A 20,741-nucleotide genomic window follows, 5' to 3' on the forward strand; every position below is an offset into this window, starting at 1 on the left:
GGGGGGGGGGAGCAGTCATGCACTAGGGAGCAGGCACCCCCTTCCCTGATAAGAGGTCACTGGGAGTGCAAGCCTGGAAAGGACGAGAGTCCACTGGCTCACTCGGAGACTCCAGGCCACTCTCTAGCAAGCCTGGAAAGTCTGGGACCTCAGGGCTAGCCTGTCTCAGAACCCTCTGGCCACACGCCTGCTCACCGCTCCTCCCGGCTCTTGCCCACGCAGATGCGGCCCCCGTGGCGGGGAGCAGGGTTGCTGCAACTTCGCTGGCGGACCTGGAATCCGATCCCACAGGACGTGCTGCACAGGGCCCACGAGGACCACGGGGTCCACGCCCCATTCCTGGTGGGGTCAGAGGGGACAGGGGCAGGTGACCCTCCGAGTCCTAGCTCCTCAGATCTATCTGTATCTGGGAGGTGGATTTTATATTGTTGTCAGACAGCGACAGGGGAAATGGCAGTTCCTAACCAGGCTGGCTCAGGCGAACTTGCTTATTCGTTTCTTTGTTCATTCATTCCTCAAACGTGTTGAGAGCCTTTTTCCATATAATAGGACGGGCTCAGGGCTAATGGCCTAGAGTTGGACCCCGGGCAGGGAGATACTCATGGGGCAAAACGACACATTCTCTAGAAAAGGCTCCAGTTGCCTTTGCAATATGCAACTTTTGTTTCAACCTTCTTGGTGGTCCAACCCTTGCACTCAATCCCATGCTCTCTCCCCTGTTCTACAACAGCCACACTTGGCTCCAACCTCAGACTGTTGTCTACTCCGACTCCAATTTTCAAGTTTTGGTTCTACCACTTACTAGCCATAGGAGCCTGGGCAAGTTACTGAAAATTTCTGTGCCTCATAACACTCTTATCTTTAAAGTAAGGATAATGATACAATCATTACACTACAATCATGTGTAGTGTAAATCCATACACATGTATAGAATTGAGTGATTTTAAGAGAGTCCAGACGATGGCAATCCAGGATTGGTCCCAGTCTGCCCACTTTACCGTCATCTCATGCTGTCCCTCATGTTTGGAAGAACAAGGCTTATTGAGGCTATGGCCTGTGACTCCTGTGCCTGTCCGGCCTCCCTCTTTGTATCAAGAGCCCCCACAAGACAGAGACTTCTCTCCCACTGGAGTGGAAACTCCCCCAGGGCTTATATTTTAGCCATCTCTCCAGTTCCCTGCACAGCTCTGATGTGGTTTCTGTCCCTTTGCGGGAACACCTGCCTGGGGATGCCCCATTTCCTCTATTCCACCCGCCCCCCCCCACCTCCAGTCCAAGGCAGCCACCATCCAAGTCTTGTATCCTCACATACCTGGAACAGTTGGCGATGTGGATGGCTGGTCCCAGGCAGTCTCGGCCCCCACAGCGGGGTCTGGGGGAGTCACAGGCTCGGGCCCGACAAAGGCAAGAGCCTGAATTGTCCCCATCTAAGTGCTCACATGGTTGCCATGGTGACCACTGGCCAAAGCCCCCATCCTGAGTCACATTTCGCACCTGCAGACACACATCAAACAGGTCACATGAAGCAGGGATAGGGCAGGCACCAGGTCCCAGGGGACATGGGGATACTGATGGAGAGTCACAGCCTGAACTGGGGGGAGAGGTCCCAGGTGGGGAGCATGAAAGGGTTCTCACAGGACACGCTGTTATGTTCTGGGTCCAGAGGCTCATGTTGGAGCTGTCCTCAAGCGTGCTGCAACGTTGCTGCTTCCCGTCCCAGCCGCAGTATGGGTCCCGTGCCCCTAGGCACGCCCTGCCAGACAGAGGTCCTGAAACTCAAGCTTGCTGGCCTCCCAGCCTCACTTGTATCCCATGAACACACCTAGCCACCCCTCTGGGTGCCCTTATCCGTCCAGTTGCCCTCCACGGTAATAACTAAGCTCATTGAACACTTACCGTGTGCTCGAAATCATTTTAAACACTTTAAAAGCATGAATTAATTTAATACAACAACCCAATGCAGAAGGTACTGTCATTATCCCCATGTTATATGGGTGAAACCCAGAGAACTGAACAAGGACTTAAACCCTTTCCTTCCAGAGCCTACACACTTAACCTTGCCTTCCCCAAGCCTGGGTGCCCCATGCTCCCTATCTAGGGCCACAGGAGAAGATGTGGAGAACAGAAATCCAAAGAAGTAGTGCCTCTCTCAGACACTATGATAATAGGGCCATAAAACCTTAGTGATGGAAACCATCTCAGAGACGGTCTGGCCTGGTGGTTCTCGACCCTGGCTGCACATTCGAATTACTAAAGAAGCTTTTAAAAAGTACTGATACCTGCCTCCACCCACACAGAAATCTCAGGGGGCAGGAAGGTTTTAAAATCTCCTAGGTGATTCTAATGGGAACCAAGTTGGGGATTACTGGGATCCGCAATACAACCTCTCCGTGGTATAAAGGAAGAAATAGTCACGGAGAGGGAAGAGGAGTTTCCCGTAGATCACACGGATTCACATGGCAGAGCTGGGGCTAAAGCCTAGACTTCATTTTTTTTTTAAAGAGTCTAGATTCTTGACCATGATCCTTCCACCACACTCCTGCCTCCCAGCTGGAGACTGTGTCGGACTTCACCCACTGAGTGAAGAGGGGACACCTAGGCATCGTCCAGGGTCTCCTGGGGCATCCACAGGCCTGTGCTGCTCAGTGGTAGGAACCAGAGTCTAGTGCGTTAGCGTCATGAGAATGAGTTCAGGCTGCCAAGAAAGGGGTCCCACGTCCCCTTTCCCGGGCCCTCAGGGCTGGTCTATCTGCAATGACTCAGAAAAGGTAATGTTCACACACTAATGAATGCCCCAAATACCTCTCATATTCTAGGGCTCCACTCTTCCCTTTCTCCTTCAGACTTATTCATTGTATTCTTTACAGTTTTTAACAACAACAACAACAAATTAAATCTGGGGGCGCCTGGCTGGCTCAGTCGCAAGAGTGTGTGATGCTTTATGTCAGGGTCATGCGTTCGAGCCCCATGCTGGGTGTGGAGATTACTAAAAATAAATAAATAAATAAAACTTTTAAAACAATTAGATCTCTACTAGTAAGACTTCAAGGCAGAGAAAGAGTATGGAATTATGGAATCAGGATTTGCTCTTCATTGCTAAGTAAATAGAGTATCAGGTTCTGGAGCCTGAAAGAAGTTCCCTCTGCCCTGGGGGAACCCACTGCCAACCCCAGGGGATACCCTGGGTCCCTTCTGCCTCCTTTTCCCAACTTCCACCCCTTTACCAGGTCTGGCTGCTCCACAGCAGTGAGCCTGTGAGAGAGGGTCTAGAGAGAGCACTGGGAGTCAGGGCAGAAATTGGAGGCCAGGAAGCAGAAAAGGCTTCAGGTGAAGGAGGGTGGGGGAGTCCACACCATGATGTGAACTGCAGAGGGATTTTCAAGAGGCCAAAGGGGCCAAGGATGCCAGGGGTTAAAGGAATACACGAAAGAGTCAAGGGTTTGCTTCTTTTGGTGTTTCTAGGATAGAATCTTTCTTTCCTCTCAAAGCTTCAGGGAGAGTCTCCTGTCAGGTGAGTTCTTTATTTTCAGTGAGTTCAATGGACCATGTCAGGTTCCAAAGACAAATGAGGTTATAGGAAAGAGCTCACAAAGAGGAAGGTGGGGCTTCCCCTTGTTGCCAGACGAGGCTGAAGAAGATAATGCTGCCCTTGCTCAGGCAGCCTGTGACCTCATTTAAGGGAGATGGTGTCTGGGGCTTCAGTGGGCAAGGGCCTTGCCGGACCCCAGCAAGCACCCTCTGCTGTGCCCGGGGAATCCAGAATGCTCATCTGTTGCTCAAGAATCTGTTTCCATTTTATTCACTCAAGTACAATTGTAAATTGTACAATATAAGTTTGTTCACATTTTCATTTGGGATAAACGGTTTGATTTGGGGGTGTTTCACCAGCAGAATGCACCAAACTAGACACCATGGGACTGGGTACAATACATATGCAAAGCAGTCCCAGCAACATGCGGTTTCGAGATTCTGCTCTCTGGGTGACATTTGGACCAAATTTGCTGCTAGCAAATCCAGCCAATCAGAACTCAATGAAAGCCCACTCCCACGGCTTATTTCCCTCAGCTCTCAGAAGGCACCATCAAACTCATGAAGCAGCTGATTTGGCACTTCAGAAGCAACATGAATTAAATGAAAGCGAGCCATGACTGGGGATTAATAATAATAATAAATAAAATTCTATTCATCAAAAACAAATGTCTGCCAGTAGAGAAGATGGAAAAGAGCAGAAAATTTGAATCAGTTTGTACAAAATAAAAGCAGAAGATTCTGGAGGAATGCAATTTGCCTCATACTACTTCTTTCATCTAGGGTCTAACCAGTTCTAGAAAAATTGTTCCCAGTTTTGACTGCAAATTGGAATCTCCTAGTGATCTGCTAAAAAGCTTCAGCAAACGCAATAAAAAACCCACCTATATCTGGGCCTTATGGACCAAAGTAGGCCCAGCCACTGGACTCTTTTAAACACTCCCCAGGTGATTCTAAAGAATAGCATGGTTGTCCCCATTGCTGTCCCAGGGCCACATTGGTCAGGGTTCCCAAGCCAAGAGATGAAGTACCTTGTCTTTCCAATCTGTGACAGAATAAGAAAGGAGGGAAGTAAAACCCAGACTGGATGCTGGCCCCAGCACCCCCACTCAGGCTCCCTCACCCTCTCAGCCTGCTCTCAGTTCTCCCAGACAAGAGAGACCAGATTCTCCACAGACACGCCTGCCCTGCCCTCCCCTGGGCCTGGCCGCCTGATGGGGCTTACAGGACTCCCCCGGAGCCAATGCTTGAGCTCTCGTCCCATCCAAACTCACTGCTTTTGGCCAAAGACCCCTCCAAAGCTTACAGAGCTGGGAATGTTCTCAACAAAATTAAAGCTCCAAGGAGAGAATTAAAGCGTGTCTGACTGTAAGAATGGGTAGCAGTTGAGATTTCCTTTCATAAAAGCAGCGTTAGACCAATAATATATCACCATGTCTTTTTTACTGCAGCGTCTTAAGCAGCCATTACGAAAGGGAACAGGTTCATTCCATGGCCTGGGGGGCAGGACAGAGACAGATGGTGGAAGTTGAAAGCGGGCAGATTCCAGCACCCGATAGCAATAGTCTCACAATGGGAGCTGTCCAAGGTGGAGCTTGGGAGCAAGTGGCCATCATTTAAGATGGCAGCGGAGGAAGACCCAGATTCCTTGTAAGGGAGGGAGGCTGAAAAGAGACTCTCTGAGCCACCTTCCTGAGTGATGTAGACACCCCCACACCCCCTTCAGTGCAGCGTGAAAGGCATGCTGAAAGGAGGAAGGGGGCGGTTCATGCATAAAACACATGCTTTGTAGAGCCAGCCAGCAGCTCATTTCCTCTGCCCCACCTCTTGTGAGCCCTGGTCTCTCTCTGGCCAGGCCAGGGTCCTGTTTATGCCCCATGGGGCTGAGATTTGCCTGAGCAAAAGGAGGGGGCTGGAGACCAGCCCTGGATTCTGGGCAGTGGAGGGGGCCTGAAAAGGCCTCTGCCAATCCACCCTCATCCTCCTGCCAGCTTTGGAAGAAATGAGGGAAAAAAGCATGAAATGTTTATCCTAGGACACAGCAAAACCCTGTGACAAGCTGCCCCCCAACAGCACAAATTCAGACAGAGTGTGATAGTTGGCTTCCAGACTCTGGGGTGCACAGACTGGTGGCTACGTGGCCTCACTCTGGTCATTTTATTAACTTTGCAATCATGAGACCTCACATTTTCAGATCCTCCTAGAGCCTTATAGCAGCGTCTCACTGTACATGTCAAGTCCTCTTATCCCAAATTCAGGAATCCAAATAGGGTGGAAGTATCAGACTCCAAACTGACCTCTTCCTACCTTGGCCACGGGATGCAAGTTCCCTGTCCCTTCCCTGCAGCGTCACGCGAGTGGGGAAATGTCCCGGCATCTTCCTTCCTCTGCTTTCACTGCAGACCCGCATTACTTCATGTCTGGCTGGGAGCCACACTAGCTCACGCTGGCCAACCATCTGCCCTCGACAGTGCTGCCCACTGCTGTCTGACTGATCGCTGTCAAACACCTATTCACACTGCCCGTCACTCCACTCCCTGCTCGAAGACCACTTCAGCACCCACAGCCGCAGGTTCGGATCCAATCCTCCCTTGGCATTCCCAGCTGGCCTCGGTCCCATTCCCCACTCCTCTCCTGCACCAACCTCTTCTCAGGCCAAATGACCAATGAGCTAAAGGATCAGTCATGTGTGGAAGGCCCACTTTGTGCCCTGGGCTGGGTGTGGCCCCTGGGCCTAAGTCTAAAAAGTACTGGGACAGTGGGTTTGCCTTCAAGGATTTACAAGCTCCTAAACAACAAGACACATGTGAAAAGTTTAATAACAACACAAGACATGGGGGAAACGCCATCCACAGATAGCCTGCGATTCATGCCAAGCCATGGGCCGGTACCCAATGTCACAGGTGCAGAGACTGCAGAGAGCCCAGGAGGCTGCGTGGCCCCGACATGCATTTGTGGAGATAGGAAGGGAACAAGGATGCTAGCTACCATGTATGAGCACTTCATGAATGTAATTCCCAATCCTTACAACAACTCTGCCAGAATGAACTCTCGTTTGCTCCATCACAATTTCCTCCGATTTTCCCCTGAGGAGAAAGCGCGGGAGGTAAAGTAGCTTGCTCTGGACGGTGTAGCTAGTAGATGATGAGCTGAGGGCGGAGCCCAGACCCGCCCAATTCTGCCACCAGAGCCCCGCCTACGATGCCCCAGGTCTCCTCCCACACATCTACTACAGGCCCGGGTTTCTCTCTCCAGCCGGGTTTCTCTCTCCAGCCGGACATCACAGTGCTGAGGGAAATGAGAGTGTCCTCTTGCCCCCCTTCTCTCACAGCCACAGCCCTGTAAAGTGCTCCAAGCACGGCAGGGCTGAGTAAATGGTGTTTCGTTGCTGGAGCTACATGTGGGGGACGAGGGGAGCGTCTGCCCACTGCTCTCGCCTTCTTCCTCCCTGGCTGCCACACCATGACCGTCCAGCCTCCTCCCTGGCCCCCCGGCCCTCTGCCCAGCTTCCGGCACATCCCGCAGGGGCTGGAGAACCACCCTTGGCAGCAGGGGTACCATTTGTCTCGCAGATCTCGAGGACAGATGGGCACAGCCAGGAGGCTTCTGTGTTGCAAAGGCCACAGGGCCCACGTGGCGGTGGCTATGCCAGCTAAGGCAGCTTTTGATTACCTCAAAAATGAGGGGGCACAGCTCGGGGGAGCTTCACATGGTGATACATTTCCATTTGGCTTTGGACTAGGCTTTTGTGTTCCCCCTGAAATGCCAGTGCCATTACTGCCAGATTTGTGAATCCCCTTGAAGCTAAGGTCTCAGAAGCAGATACAGCGACAGCTCCACATGGTTCCTCAACTCCACCCCACCCAAGCTAGGCTTCTCTGCCTCTTCTAAATCAGGAAGGAAGAAAGCGAGAATCTGGTACTGACTCAGAGCAGCGTCTCCTATCTCCCCGCACATCTGGCTGGTAAGTAAGTCCTGGGGTTTCAAAGATAAAGACCTTTCTCTGAATTAAAGGGACTGAGCATAAATCAGGTAAGCTAGAGACGGCTGACAGGCACTAGCTTTGGGGTTGACAAAACGGAGAGCAGCAGCCACCATCATCAGCTAGAGCACACGCTTCCCCCAGGCAATGGTAAGTGGTTGACGCAGACGATCCCAATTAACCTTTACAAAACCCTGCAGGTATTTTATGAGAAGGAAACCAAGGTTCAGCGAGGTTAAGTGACTTGTCCAAACGCAAACCACTGGAGGCTGTGCCAGGACGCCACCCCAGGTGGCTTCAGAGCTCTGCATCTTGAGAGCCCCCTCCGGGGTGCGCTTGGAGGGCATAGGCCTGGAGGGGGCCAGTCCCCCATCCCACCCCGCCCCTTCCCCCCCCCCCACCCCGCGCTCCAGCGGCCCCGCTTACCCCTGGCTGCCGTAGGCGGCACACCTCTCCAGCGGGACCCGTAGCACGCGGTCGCTCAGCCCCACGAAGAGCGCGCGGGCGCTGTGCAGGATACGCAAGCTGCGCAGGGGCTCGCGGCGCCCGGGGGGCAGGACGTGCAGCTCCTCCAGGTAGCAGCCGCGGAGGCTGCGGCTCGCCGTGGACAGTGCCTTCAGGATGGTGCCCGACTCTGGAGGGGCGCGAAGAAAGGGGCCTTGAAGGCCCAGCCCCGCCCCCGCCCCTCCACCTCCTCCTCACCTGGGGCCGGCTGGGCGGCGAGGGCTCACCGGTGCCGATGTAGAGCACGTGGTAGAGCGTGTCCTTGGCCTGCACCAGGTCCACCACGAGGTGCGAGAAGCGCACGCTGTCCTGGGTGACACAGGGCTCGGGTGTCACCGGCTGCACGGCCTCGCTCATCAGGAACAGGCGCTGCGCGTCCTGCAGGCTGCGCTCCGTCAGGTTCTCGTTGGGGCCCACCTCGGGCAGGGTGCCACACTACCGCGGGGGGGAGGGGGGTCACGCGTGCCCAGCCACCGGGCTGCCCAGTCCCCTATCCCTCTCCGGCCTCATCAAAGCCCCGGCGGCCACGGGCAGGCTGTGATCACCCAATCCCGGCCCCTACCCCCAACATCCCCGCTGGGATCCCTGCAACCCCTTCCGGGGAGAGATGCCTCTTCCTTGAGAACTAGGGGAAAACGAGGCTGGGAAGATGGGGAGGAGGGACCTGCGAGGGACGGTGAAGGGGGGTGGGGGAGATGGAAAAGGGGCTGGGTTACCTAAAAATAAATCATTTGAGTGCAGATAACAGGTGTCCTGTGATTCTGTACAGCTGCTGTAGGTACTCCTCCCCCATGGTGGGGCACCACCTGCCTTCCCTCTCCTGTGCTCCTACCAGCTCAAAGTTCTTACGCCTTCTAAACCGAAGCTGGAGGGCAACTACCATTGACTGAGCACTTATACATTCCAGGCACTGTGTCAGGGGCATATTTAATCCTTGCACTCATCTTCGAGGTCAAGAGTATTATCCCTAGTACCAGATAAGGGTAAAGAGACTCTGCGAGGTTGGGTGACTGACTTGACCCAGGTCAAGGTCACACAGAGGGAGGACTAGATCTGGGTCAGGATGACTCCACTGCAAAGCCTGAGGTCTTCCCATGCTCCATACCTCCCCGTGGGCAGGAACTTGGATGGATTTGAAAGTTAACCATCAGTAACTTCCTTTGCCTCATGGCTCTTTCCTCTTCTCCATCACAGCACTAGGGGTGCTCACATCACCCATGGCTGGGCCCTGACCATTCCTGGCACTCAGACGCTCCAGGAATTAGTACCCAGGCTGGGTAGACTGCAAGCAAACTCCAGTTAAAATCCCCCCATTCTGACCAGATAGCTTGTGAGTGCTCTCCTAGTTCCCTACATTGAGTCTCCCTGGAGGTGTGAAGTCACATTTAGAGATGGCTCGGAGCATGCTCCCTTCTCACTCCACCGTCTTAGGGAACCATCGCAGACCCCACGGATGGGTGCAGACCAGCAGGGACAGGTTTGCTGTTTGTGCGAAGCAGCTGGGAATCAGCTGGGGGCTGGTCATCTGGGGAAAGCTGGTCTGTGAGGAGAGGGAAAGGGGAGGAGAGGTTGTACCTGGAAGTTGGGGATGGGGTTAGCGATGGGGAGCCAGGCAGCCCTGGGGTTCTCCTGGTAGCGAAATGGGCCATTAAAAGCCTGGGAGATGGCACTGAGGTTGAAAGCGCAGACAGCAGAAGCGGCGATGCTGTTTCTGAAAGGCAAGAGGCGGTGGGGTGCTGCCCTCCCTGCGGGCCAAGGTCCCTTAGATCCCACAGCCGGCTGTCTGGACACGACACGGCACAGCTCCAAGGGCTGCTGAGGACCTAGCCCAAGCCCGGTGTTTTCCACACCACGCAGCGCCACAGAAGGGGGAGATGCCCTCACACTCTGGGAGCTCTGGGAAAGGCCCACTGATGAGACGCCCAGGGGGGTCACTCTATGCTACTTCCTCCTCCCTTTCCGTTCTCCAGTGGGAGGGTCACATAAAGTCAGTGTTTTTCAAACATTCAGTCCAGAGCCCACTGTAAGAAACATACTTCATATCACAGCTGCGAATAACACACACACGAGCACACACATCTGTAAAGAATTTTCATGAACAATACCCTTACTAAATGCATTGTACTCCACTATTTTTAATTCCATTCTATTTTGCTTTCTTCATTTTATTTTACTTTTCAAGTTGGTTATCAAACCACTGATTCATGGCTGCAGCTCGCAACACCCTGAGCCAGATGACCTCCTAAGACCCGTTCAGTCCCGGGATCAGGTGTTTTTATGAATCTGATGTGAACAGGTCACAGAGCCCACACCACGCTGCCAAATGTTTCCAGTTCTGTTCTCTGCATTTAGTCCCTCTCCCAAATGTGTCCATCACCCTCCCCGCCCTTTCTGCCTGGCCTCAGCCCCCGTCATCTCCGGCTGGACACTGCGCTGATCTCATAGCTGGCCTTCTGTGAAGTCACATTTGCGCTGATCAGAGGCTGAAGTCACTGCAGCCTCTCCAGTCTTCTTGAATCCATTCTCCACACAGCAGCCACAGTGAACATTTCAAAATACACATCCAAGCTAGTCTCTGGCCAGCTTCAAGCCCTTCATTTCTCCTTGCTCTTAGAATAAAGATCAAAACCCTTAAGCAGGCTGTAAGGACATAATTCTTCCCATCCCAGCCCCTCAGCCTCCTCTCTTGTTTCTTCTCTTCCTCACCCTCCAGGCTCCTGCCACACTGGTCTCCACTAAGTTCTACAAGCATTTATGTCTTTCCACTCCAGAGCTCTGTGGGTGTTGCTCTCTTGGGCTGGAATGCTCCTCTCCCCTAGTTAACTTCCATTCATCCTGTAGATGTCACTTCCTACAGGAAGCCTTCCCTGATCACCACCCCTCCACACAGTAGAGGCTTCCCTGCACACTGCCCTTTCCCTTTGCAGCATTTATCACAGTTAAAATTTGGTGTTTAATAACCACCATTTCTAGAAGGTAAGCTCCTTAAGGGCAGAGCCAGGTCTGCTTTTGCTCACTGGCACCCCTGTTTCCCTCCTTCCCCCACCGTGACAAGCACCTGGCAAGGAGAAGCCACACAATACAGAAACTATTTACAATCCATACCAATGTCATCATCTGCCCCTGATGCCTCTCCAGCAGCTCCTGTCCCTTGCTCATGGCTGCCCACGTTCTGGTGCTGACCGCTGGGCTGGTCATTAAGTCCTGGCTGTCAGCTCACGGCCTGCGTGGGCTGTGATGCATGGGTGTCCCCCAGCCCTGGATGGTCTCTCTGTTTCCCAGTTGTACTCTCATCCCTGTCCATCCTCAGACTGTGCTTCCTAGAGCTAGCCTGGCCTCCTCCAGTCCCTGCAACTTGGGGCCAGGGTAAGCACATAGCACTCTAGGCTCAGATGTTTCTGAGGTCCTCACAAAGAACCCCATGCAGCATCCTGTACAACTCATGTGTTCCTTGGTCTCTGCTGCCCGTTCATCATTCTGTACGTGAAAATCACCTGACGGGATCAGCCTTTACACGGAAGGAGGTGGGGGGAGGAGGGCTTCGCGATCTCCATGAGGGCTACCCTTCCTTACACCCAGGAAACAAAAGGGGCTCCGTTTCCCAGCTGTGTTTCCCAGTGCCATCAGTATGCCAGAAGACTCTGCTGGTTAGGGTCAGCAGGACCATGGAGTCCTGAGGTTGGAAGGGACTGGCAAGAATCCCCTCTGAGCTTGTCTATAAAGGGCTGCTCCCGGACCCTCCTGGGGCTGCCATCCTCTCATCCAAGGCAGGCTATTTTCCTTTCACCCCCAGCAATTTCTTCCCGCAGGGAGCCATAATCGGGCTCCATTTACTTGCTTCAGATCTGGCCTCGGCCTGCCCTTCCGCAATCCAGACTAAGTGCTTCCCCGTCCAGAGGCAGCAAGCCGCAGCAAGCAAGGACTGTGTGATCTGGGACAAGTTTACCTTGAAGACCGGCTGGAGTGCTGTTACACTCCCCATTTTACAGAAGGAGAAACGGGGGCCCAGAGAGGGACTCGCCCAGCCCCGCCAGTCCGCGAGGCAGGAAGGGATGGCAGAGGGCCAGGGACTCACACGTTGGTGGTGAAGACCCCGTAGATGAGGTCCTGCTCAGGCAGGTGGAAGGCACTCTGCAGCTCATTGTAGTAGAAGGGCACCTCGCCCGGGCGGGAGCAGTTGAGCCGGGCCTTCATGAACGTGGTCCACGTGTCCTCCAGCAGGAAGCGGCCCCCCACGTCGTTCTTGCATACCCGGGCCACCCGAGAGTACACCGTGCGCCCGCAGTCGTGCTCCACCGCGTTCTCCCGCAGGAAGAAGTACGCAAACAGCCCGATATCGTAGGCTGCCACAAAGTTTGGCTCTGGGGGGCAGAAGAGGAACAAGGGGGTGGGTCGGGCCAGCAGGGAGGAAGGGGACAGAGTTGACTTCTGTTTTCCCAGATGGGCATCCTGACACCCCTGGACGGTTTGGTGACCTGGGGGCTCCAACTAGCCTTGTTCCCACCTCCACTACGAAGTTATAATAATAGTTAATACGGGCTACTGAGCAGTCACTGCAAACCAGACATTATTATAAGTACTTTATATGATCCTCTTAACAACCTATGAGGTAAGTACTATGATTATCCTCTTATGACGGAGGAGAATATCATGGCACAGAGAGTCTGGTACTTGCTCAAGGCCACGCAGCCCGTCAGTGGAGAAGCAGGAATTCAACTCCAAGGGGAAAGAGACCACCCTCTCCCAATCTCGTCTGTCCTATAACCCTTTCTCCTAATGAGTTCTAACTCCTCCTCTGCCCTCATAGCCTCCCCTCTATCTGTCCTGGGCACATCTGTGATCTCATCTGGAGTCCATCTCCAATGTACAATGGTCCTTGGGCCAACATCTGCCCCATTCCGGGCTCTTGAGGAAGCAAGCGTAATCCCTTTCAGAGGAGGGGCAGGAAGGAGGATTGAGGGTCAGGGGAGGCTGGCTGGTAGAAGAACCCCCACCCCCAGGGCTGTGCCCCTTACCATTGAGCCACTTGGAGTTATACTGGGCAGTGCGAAGTGGTGGCCCGCTGCCCAGGCTGCGGTAGATGGCGGGGTCCCGCCCTGAGAAGTCAATGACGGTGGCCGCATAGAGCTCCCCCTGAGAGGAGATGACAGCTGTGGAGTTGTGGCGCGGGTCGTAGGGGCAGCGGGCCACACCATTGATCTTCTCTATGGTCCGGCTGAGGTTCCCCACCTGGGGACGACGGGGAGATAGGGGTGCTTTTTCCTGAGACCCAGGGGCTGCCTGATCTCTCCCTCCCCCCACCCCCCGAACACCAGAATTTGCTTCCTCCTGGGTCCCTGGTCTCTCTGACCTTCTCCCTGTCTACAACCTCCTCCTCACTTCCCCCCGTCCCCCACAGTCCCTCTGAAGGAGCCGCTATCATGGAGGGAGGAGGTTGTGCCATGAGCTCCATCTGCTTCTGTTCCCTGCTCCCCCCTCCCCCAAGTCAGGACCCTCCAAGGTGAGATTGACTGATAAAATACAGCAGACCCAGTTCAATTTGAATTTTGATGAATGATGAATAATCGTTTAGCATAAGTATGTCCCAAAGCTTGCATGGAATATACTTATGCTAAAATAAAATTTGCTGTTTATCTGAAATTAAATTTAGGCATTTTTTGTTTGTTTGTTTTGGGTTTTTTTGTTTTTACTAAATTTGGCAACCCCACTCCAAGGCCGTGTGGGCCTCGGTGAGACAACCTCTCTGTGCCCTCTTCAGTCTGCCTTACCCTGAGGGGGCCCCACCTGTCTGCTGGAGCACACCGGGGCAAAGGCATTGGTCCCGCACATGAACACTTTCCGGCCAGTGACAATCAGGACTCGCACGTAGTTCTGACACTCCTCCTAAAGCAATGGTGACAGAGAAGTAAGAGGAACAAGGGCACCACACGTGGGGCAGGGTGTCTTTCCTTCATACCACCGCACCACAAACATTTGAGAACACTCCTCTGCCCCCGAAGCGCCCTGCTCTGACGTTCAGGTTGCTTCTGTAGACATTCCCTCCCCTCACATCCCGGCCCCCCCAGGTCAGCCTGCTGCGTCATTGCCCACTCAGATGCTCAGCGCTGCACCCTTCCCTGCACCCAGAGCCCCCACCCCCCACTCCAGGCTGGGCCTCTCCCACAGGTGGCCCGTGCCCGCATGGTGCCCCTCCATCCCCACAACCACAAGCCTCCTCCCAGCTCTAAGCCAGGCCCCTGGACCACCGGAGCCACATACCTCAGTCTTCCCTTTGCTTTGGCAGGAGCGGCGCGTGTCCTCGTTGGAGGCCCACTCGGTGGCCTGTGGGAGGAGCACACAGACATCACACGGCTTTGCCACTCACCACGGTGGCAGGAAGCAGTCAGGGTTGGGAGTGGACCGGAAGCTGGGAAAGGGTCAATGACAGCCAGCAGGGTAAGTGTCCCCCTCACTACATCCACGTGGACTCAGCGGGCTGCCAGATCGCCTTACGCAGAGACCTTAAAGAGGATGTCCCCTCGATCCAACACCCTCCCCACCTGCTTGGGTCAGGGAGGCCTGAAGTAACAATGTCTTCATGCTGAACTACCCCATGCAGCTCTGTCCTAGGACCTCCCCCCTCTTTCCTTCCCCAGGTCAGCCAGGGAGATGCAAGTGGCCAAGGATGACCTTCAGGACCACCCCAGACCCAGAGTGGGAGGAAAGGCTAGATTTGCAAACCTCAGAGACAGAACTATTTAATTTTCCCACTATTATCCTGCAAAGTGTTTTTTTTCCCCTCAACAGGTGAAGAGACTCAGATTCTGTGTGACTTGCTGCTGCCACGTCGTAGAGCAGGGATTGGAACCCACATTCTTGATTCAAAGGCTCTGTGTGTTTTTCTCTTTATCCCACTGTCTCAGAACCTTGGGCGTCCCATTTCGTAATTGCTACCCCTCCCTGACTCCGCTGTCTGCTTCCCCTGTAGCATGATTCATGCTCCATTGCGGGGTGCACCGTGGGGTGCTTGGGGATGCAGCTTTCACTCAGGGACTCCTGTTCCTAGCTGTCCATGGCATTAGGAGAGGGCAGTTCCCCACCTAGGAACCCCCCTTCCTCTTCACCTATTCCGTCTCTACTCTCTCACACCCCTCCCAGCCTCTGAAGAGAAGCTGGAGGGAGGAGAGCTGCCCTCCCTGTCCAGGCAACGTCAATAGCCCTGGTGTGTGGCTCGTTATAGATTCCTGGGTCACATGTGCAAACATGAACTGCCTACCTGTCCTGGGAGAGGGAGCCTTGAGCAAGCAGGTCTTCTACCCAAACAGGAAAAACAACAACAACAACAACAAAAACCAACCCGCTTTTAATTTCTCACAAAGCTCCTTCTAGCCATGAAGTGCCTGCCTGCAGAGCTCCAGGGCTGGGCTGTGGGAGGGGAGGCGTGCTGGGCGAGGGAGCAGCAGGCGGCTGTCCACCTACAACTCCAAGATGGCTGCTTTGTGGGGCAGAGGGAGGGCTGACTCCTGCAGAGCCTGGATTCAGGAGCCCGGGGGGGGGCGGGGAGTGGTTCAGGCCTCCATTCGCCCTATGAGCTCCATGCCAGGCCTGGAGCGCAGGCGGCCTTTGCTCTTAGACCTTGGAGGGCGAAGGACCCCTGGCATCTGGCCTCAGAGCCATGGGGTTTATCAGGACAGGAACAATGGAGCCATTATCACCCTCAGGACCCCATCAGCTTCCTGGCCGAGCCTGATGTGAGAGGAAAGAGGGACATAAACAAGCAACTTTGGGGCCCCCGGGGCCAACAAGAGCAATGGCCCACAGACTCTGCAGAGGTGCGGGCCTGAAGCTCCAGACAGTGGGTGGCTGCAGGGGAGTGGGGGCTGGTGGGCAAAGGGGTCTTGCTCATAAGGGGGTGGGAATTCCATTGGGTGGGTAGGTGGGACCGTTGTGCACGATCGGAAGCAGTTCAAGTACACTGCGCTGAACACCGGATAGGCACTGTGCCACGGACTTGACACACCTCTCTCTTGGATCCTCACTGCCAGTGAGACGCGTGGACTTTTGCTCATTTTACAGGTGAGGAAAATGAAGCTCCGAGAAGCTGAACAATTTACCCAAGGTCACAAAGCTAGTAAGCAACAAACCTAAGATGCAAACCCAGACAGTTAACACCAGGCTGAGCTCTTTCTGTTACATCCTGCAGCTTCTCACAGTGAATAGATTTCTCAAGCCCAAAGTTAGAACATATGGCCTGAAAAGGATATGTATATTTATAATGATAACAGCACAGAACAGGCTTGAGTCATTTAAAAAATTTTTATTTTATTTTAAAAATTATTTATATCCAAGTAATGATGTACAGAGTTGAAAAAGTCAAATGATATCAAAAAATTATAAAAAAAAAAAACCCAAAACCGGCAACCCACTCCTCCTCCACCCCAATTCCATTTCCTAAGGACTACTTTCAATGCTTTTAGCTGTTTCTCTGTGTGTGTATGTTTTAATAGAGTTTATTTTAATTTAATTTAATTTTTAAATCCGGTTTCTCAAAAATATGTATCAATCTCAGACTTTCTCTTCTGACTTCCTGTTATGGAGGTAAAGATTTTTCCCAGTCACCCGTTCTCCCCTACCCCAAAGCACACATACATTTCCCTTCTCCCCATCCTCCCATTGTAATTATGTAATATTAACTATCTAAAATGTTAATATAGTTCTTTATTTTTAAGTTAAAATCAACACTGGTATTTACATTATTATGAATATATAAAAATTGTTCACTACTACCAACCAGTACCCTGGATTTCACTGAATATAAACCACCGTTGATTGTAATACGAAACACCAAGAAAGAAAATACACTGCCAATCAAATCTTTATTACTTAAATTTTTAATGTAAACTTATTGAAAGTGCTCTGATTTAGACATACAATTTTTATCATCTATCAATCTTGTGTGTATGGAAACGAAAAATGGAAACGAGCTGAATCAAGTATTCTTAAACCTTCTTTGAATTCAGAGTCGGCCTCGTCTGAGTCACTTTCCAGGTGTCAGTGCTCAGCTGTTTTGTTTGGATCATGTGTTTGAATCACCCAGGGCTTCAGTGATGCAGCAATTCTTCAAGAGTATTCCACTCAGGTCCTCAGAATTTTCTTCCAAGCTATGGATCCCACTCTGCAAGTTTGGATGCTGATACTTTCTTGGTCTTACCAGAAGGTGTCCACAGAAGGTTTTCCGAAAAATCAGGACTCCAGTTCCCTCCTCATATGATCCTAAAACGGTCTGTGGCCTGAAATGTCAATGGGTTGCTTTATCAGAATAAGGACCAAGTTCACGCCTGCAGAGGCGAGGACAACTCAATCAGGACGGCGGTCTGGCTGACGGTGACTGTAAGACGCCATCAACAGGAAGAAGTGGCCTGATTTCAGACTCATTAAAATGTGAAAATGTGCATCTGAGAATCCATGAAATCACGCCTATTCTGATGAGGTTTCCTTCTTGACCAACTTTTGGTTTTCCTGGACTGAATAATTGCCTTGATTTTCTTCATTTGTTTGTTTTGCAACGTACTTACCATTAATTTTTCCCCAAATGTCCAACAGGTGTTACAAATCCCTCTCAACATCATTTGCTAACTGTAAGCACAAATGGTTCTGATCACCCATTCGTTCCTGTCCCCTCCCTCCTGCCTCAGCCTCCAGCTTTCTGCCCCACTGTGGACTGGCTGCTCCTGGGCCCTCCTATTTGGCTGTTATCCTGGGATTTACCTTCTCTCCTTTCCTTTTTGTTAAATCCCATGTTTCCCATTCTTTTGATTTACTTGCTTATTTTGGTGAAACACATCTCCAATATCTTCCTAAGAAAAGGAACATAGTAGATCAATTTTTTAAAAGTTTTTATTTATTCATTTATTTAAGTAATCTCTACACCCAACGTGGGGCTCAAACTCACGACCCCGAGATCAAGAGTTACGTGCTCTTCTGACAGAGCCAGCCAGGCGCCTCATGATAGATCAATTTTTTTAAATTTCTTGCATGTCTGATTCATTCTATCTTCATACATACTTGATCGATAGCTTTGAGACAGAGTTCTAGGTTGGAAATAATCTCCACTCAGAATTTTAAAGGCATTATTCTTCCAATGTCTCCTAGATTCCAGTGTTGCTATGAGAAGTCTGATGTAATTCTTTTCTTTCTTTCTTTCTTTCTTTCTTTCTTTCTTTCTTTCTTTCTTTCTTTCTTTCTTCTTTTTCTTTTTCTCTTCTTTCTTTCTTTCTTTCTTTCTTTTCTTTTCTTTTTTTTTTTTTTTTTGAGAAGATGGGGATGGAGAGGGAGAGAATCTTAAGCAGACTCCACACTCAGCACACAGTCAGACACAGGGCTGGATCTCACGACCCTGAGATCATGACCTGAGCCAAACTCAAGAGTTAGATGCTTAACTGACTGAACTATCCAGGCGCCCCCAAGTTTGATGTAATTCTTATTCCCCAACTTTTCTAATGACCGTTTCCTTTTTCTTTAGACTCTAGAAGCTTTTTGGATCTTCTCTTTCATAACAATATCCTGAATTTCACACTGCTGTGCCTTAGTGCATGTCCCTTTTGGGAACTCATTCAGCCTTTTTGATGTGAAGACTTGTCCTCTGAGTTGGCAGATATTCTTATGTAATTTCATGTTTAATTTCTTCCTCACCTTTTCCTCTGTTCCCTTTTTTGTAGCTCATTAATCCAATCAACTTTGGCCCTTGTGCGCTGATCCTCTAATTTTCTGTTATTTCTCCCCTGTTCTTAATTTCTTATTTTTGTTGTTGTTGTTGTTGTTGTTCTTCTAATTTCTGGGAGATTTTTCTTCAACCTCATCTTTTAATCTTTCAATTCATTTTTATTTCTCCAATCACATTTTTAATTTCCATATTTTTAATTTATTATTTTACAAAATACATTTTTATATCTCAGAAGATTCAACTTGTTCTTCTAACTACTTTTAAAAAACGTTTTCTTATATTTCTCTTACTGTCCCTGTTTTCTTACAGCTTTCTGCTTTTATTTGCTTGTTTGTTTTGATTTTTCTCTTTCACTTTAGAGGCTTTCCTGATAGGTCTGGTGATTTTTGGCTATTTCTTTATATTTAAAAATAAATCAACTAGCCATTTCCCACTGAAAGGAACCGGCCTCTTAAGGTAATGGCTGATTCCAGGTTTGGGGTTGGGAAATGTACAAGAAGGTGAGTCTGGAACATCTCCTCACCCAAACAGCAAGGATGCAACCAAAGGCAACCAGGTTATCATGTCAAAAGACCCAGGAACCAACTTGAAGAGGCCCCCTACTGGCAAAGATAACTGCAATGGACTGAAACACACCAACAATGTTTAAAGCCATTTTGAGTTTGTAATAATAAGAAGAAAAGAATAAAATTAACTGATCATCATTTACAGACTGATCATTGACAGACACTAGCAAAACAGCTCATTCTTTGAAAAGTGGTAAATAAAGAAAGAGTATCAAACATTTATCCTGCTTTTTTTTTTTTTTTAAGATTTTATTTATTTACTTGACAGAGAGAGACAGCCAGCGAGAGAGGGAACACAAGCAGGGGGAGTGGGAGAGGAAGAAGCAGGCTCCCAGCGAGGCAGGGAGCCCAATGAGGGGCTCGATCCCAGGACCCTGGGATCATGACCTGAGCTGAAGGCAGACACTTAACAACCGAGCCACCCAGGCGCCCCTTATCCTGTCTTTCCTATATGACCATATGGTTGGGTAACCAAATTGGAGATGAGAAGTTTTTCTTTGTAGAAGTCCAGCTCATACATTGGAACATCTACAGAATTAATGGATCTGGGAAACAATCATCAATAGCTGCTAACATTGAAAAAAACAGAATAGTATGTGCGTCCTAAAAAAAGTACATAATAACACCTATGAAGTAAGTAATCTTGCTTCAATCTAAACTGAATAAACTCTTTAGATCTAGCAATCAATTTACAGATGATACAGAGAATAGAGGAACATGTTAAGCTGTACCACTTGGATTGCAATCAGCAAAATCCAGACTGTGGAAAACTCTATAGGACAAATGATCAGGTTTCTTCAAAAAATAAATTACACGAAGAAAGAAAGAAGAGAAATACTGTTTTAGCCCCATACCCCATTAGTGTCCTTTAGCTTTCTTGAAGTCTTAAATTTGGAGACTCACCAGTTAGCTCTTTAGAGAAAGGGTCTTAGTCTCCCTTTGTTGGGGGAGGGGTAAAATGGATGAAAGGATTGCTGTGTGGGATGGGATAGGAGCCCTGGATTCCAACCTCTCAACTTAGACAATTTCAACTATTTCCCCCTCTTATCTTTATACCTCATCCTCACATTCTACGGTACTTACATCCCAATTTCTGAGCCCTTCTGGACGGTTCGGCTTACTTCTCTGCCATATTTTCCTCCATAAACTGTTCTGCTCTGCTAAATCTGTTATGACTGCCCATCCACTTTCCATCTCCCTAAAGTGTTTAATCTCTTCTCCACTGACGTCTCTCTGTCACTGTGGATCCAAACCTTTAAAAATTCCTCACTGTCATTTTAGTGGGTTTTTGTGAAGAAGCGGAGATAGACATGTATGATCAATCCATGTGCCATCAGAAAGCTTTAAACTAGCACCGCCCCAGAAATTCCAGGATGGCAAAGTCTAGTGACTGCATAGCTTCCTGCTATGGGAGAGAACAGGCAAGTCGGCTAGGAACTGGGGAATCTCCTTGCAGACT

The 20,741-nt window shown here is 50.6% G+C and overlaps 1 protein-coding gene across 2 annotated transcripts in view; it reads right to left on the reverse strand.

Moving 5' to 3' along the window:
- SEMA5B (semaphorin 5B) overlaps positions 1 to 20,741 on the reverse strand; it is a 37,177-nt gene that overhangs the window by 3,281 nt on the left and 13,155 nt on the right. For both annotated transcript variants that reach the window (XM_040621330.1, XM_040621329.1), the window contains exons 4-13: positions 14,273 to 14,335; positions 13,799 to 13,897; positions 13,030 to 13,243; positions 12,090 to 12,375; positions 9,590 to 9,725; positions 8,242 to 8,449; positions 7,937 to 8,144; positions 1,636 to 1,753; positions 1,313 to 1,494; positions 196 to 339 (exon numbers count right to left, since the gene is read on the reverse strand). In XM_040621330.1, the coding sequence (XP_040477264.1) occupies positions 196 to 339; positions 1,313 to 1,494; positions 1,636 to 1,753; positions 7,937 to 8,144; positions 8,242 to 8,449; positions 9,590 to 9,725; positions 12,090 to 12,375; positions 13,030 to 13,243; positions 13,799 to 13,897; positions 14,273 to 14,335 (1,658 nt within the window). The remainder of the gene's footprint in view (positions 1 to 195; positions 340 to 1,312; positions 1,495 to 1,635; positions 1,754 to 7,936; positions 8,145 to 8,241; positions 8,450 to 9,589; positions 9,726 to 12,089; positions 12,376 to 13,029; positions 13,244 to 13,798; positions 13,898 to 14,272; positions 14,336 to 20,741) is intronic.

The sequence above is a fragment of the Ursus maritimus genome, unplaced genomic scaffold (genome assembly GCF_017311325.1).
Source record: "Ursus maritimus isolate PB19 unplaced genomic scaffold, ASM1731132v1 scaffold_4, whole genome shotgun sequence".
Classification (NCBI taxonomy): Eukaryota; Metazoa; Chordata; class Mammalia; order Carnivora; family Ursidae; genus Ursus; species Ursus maritimus.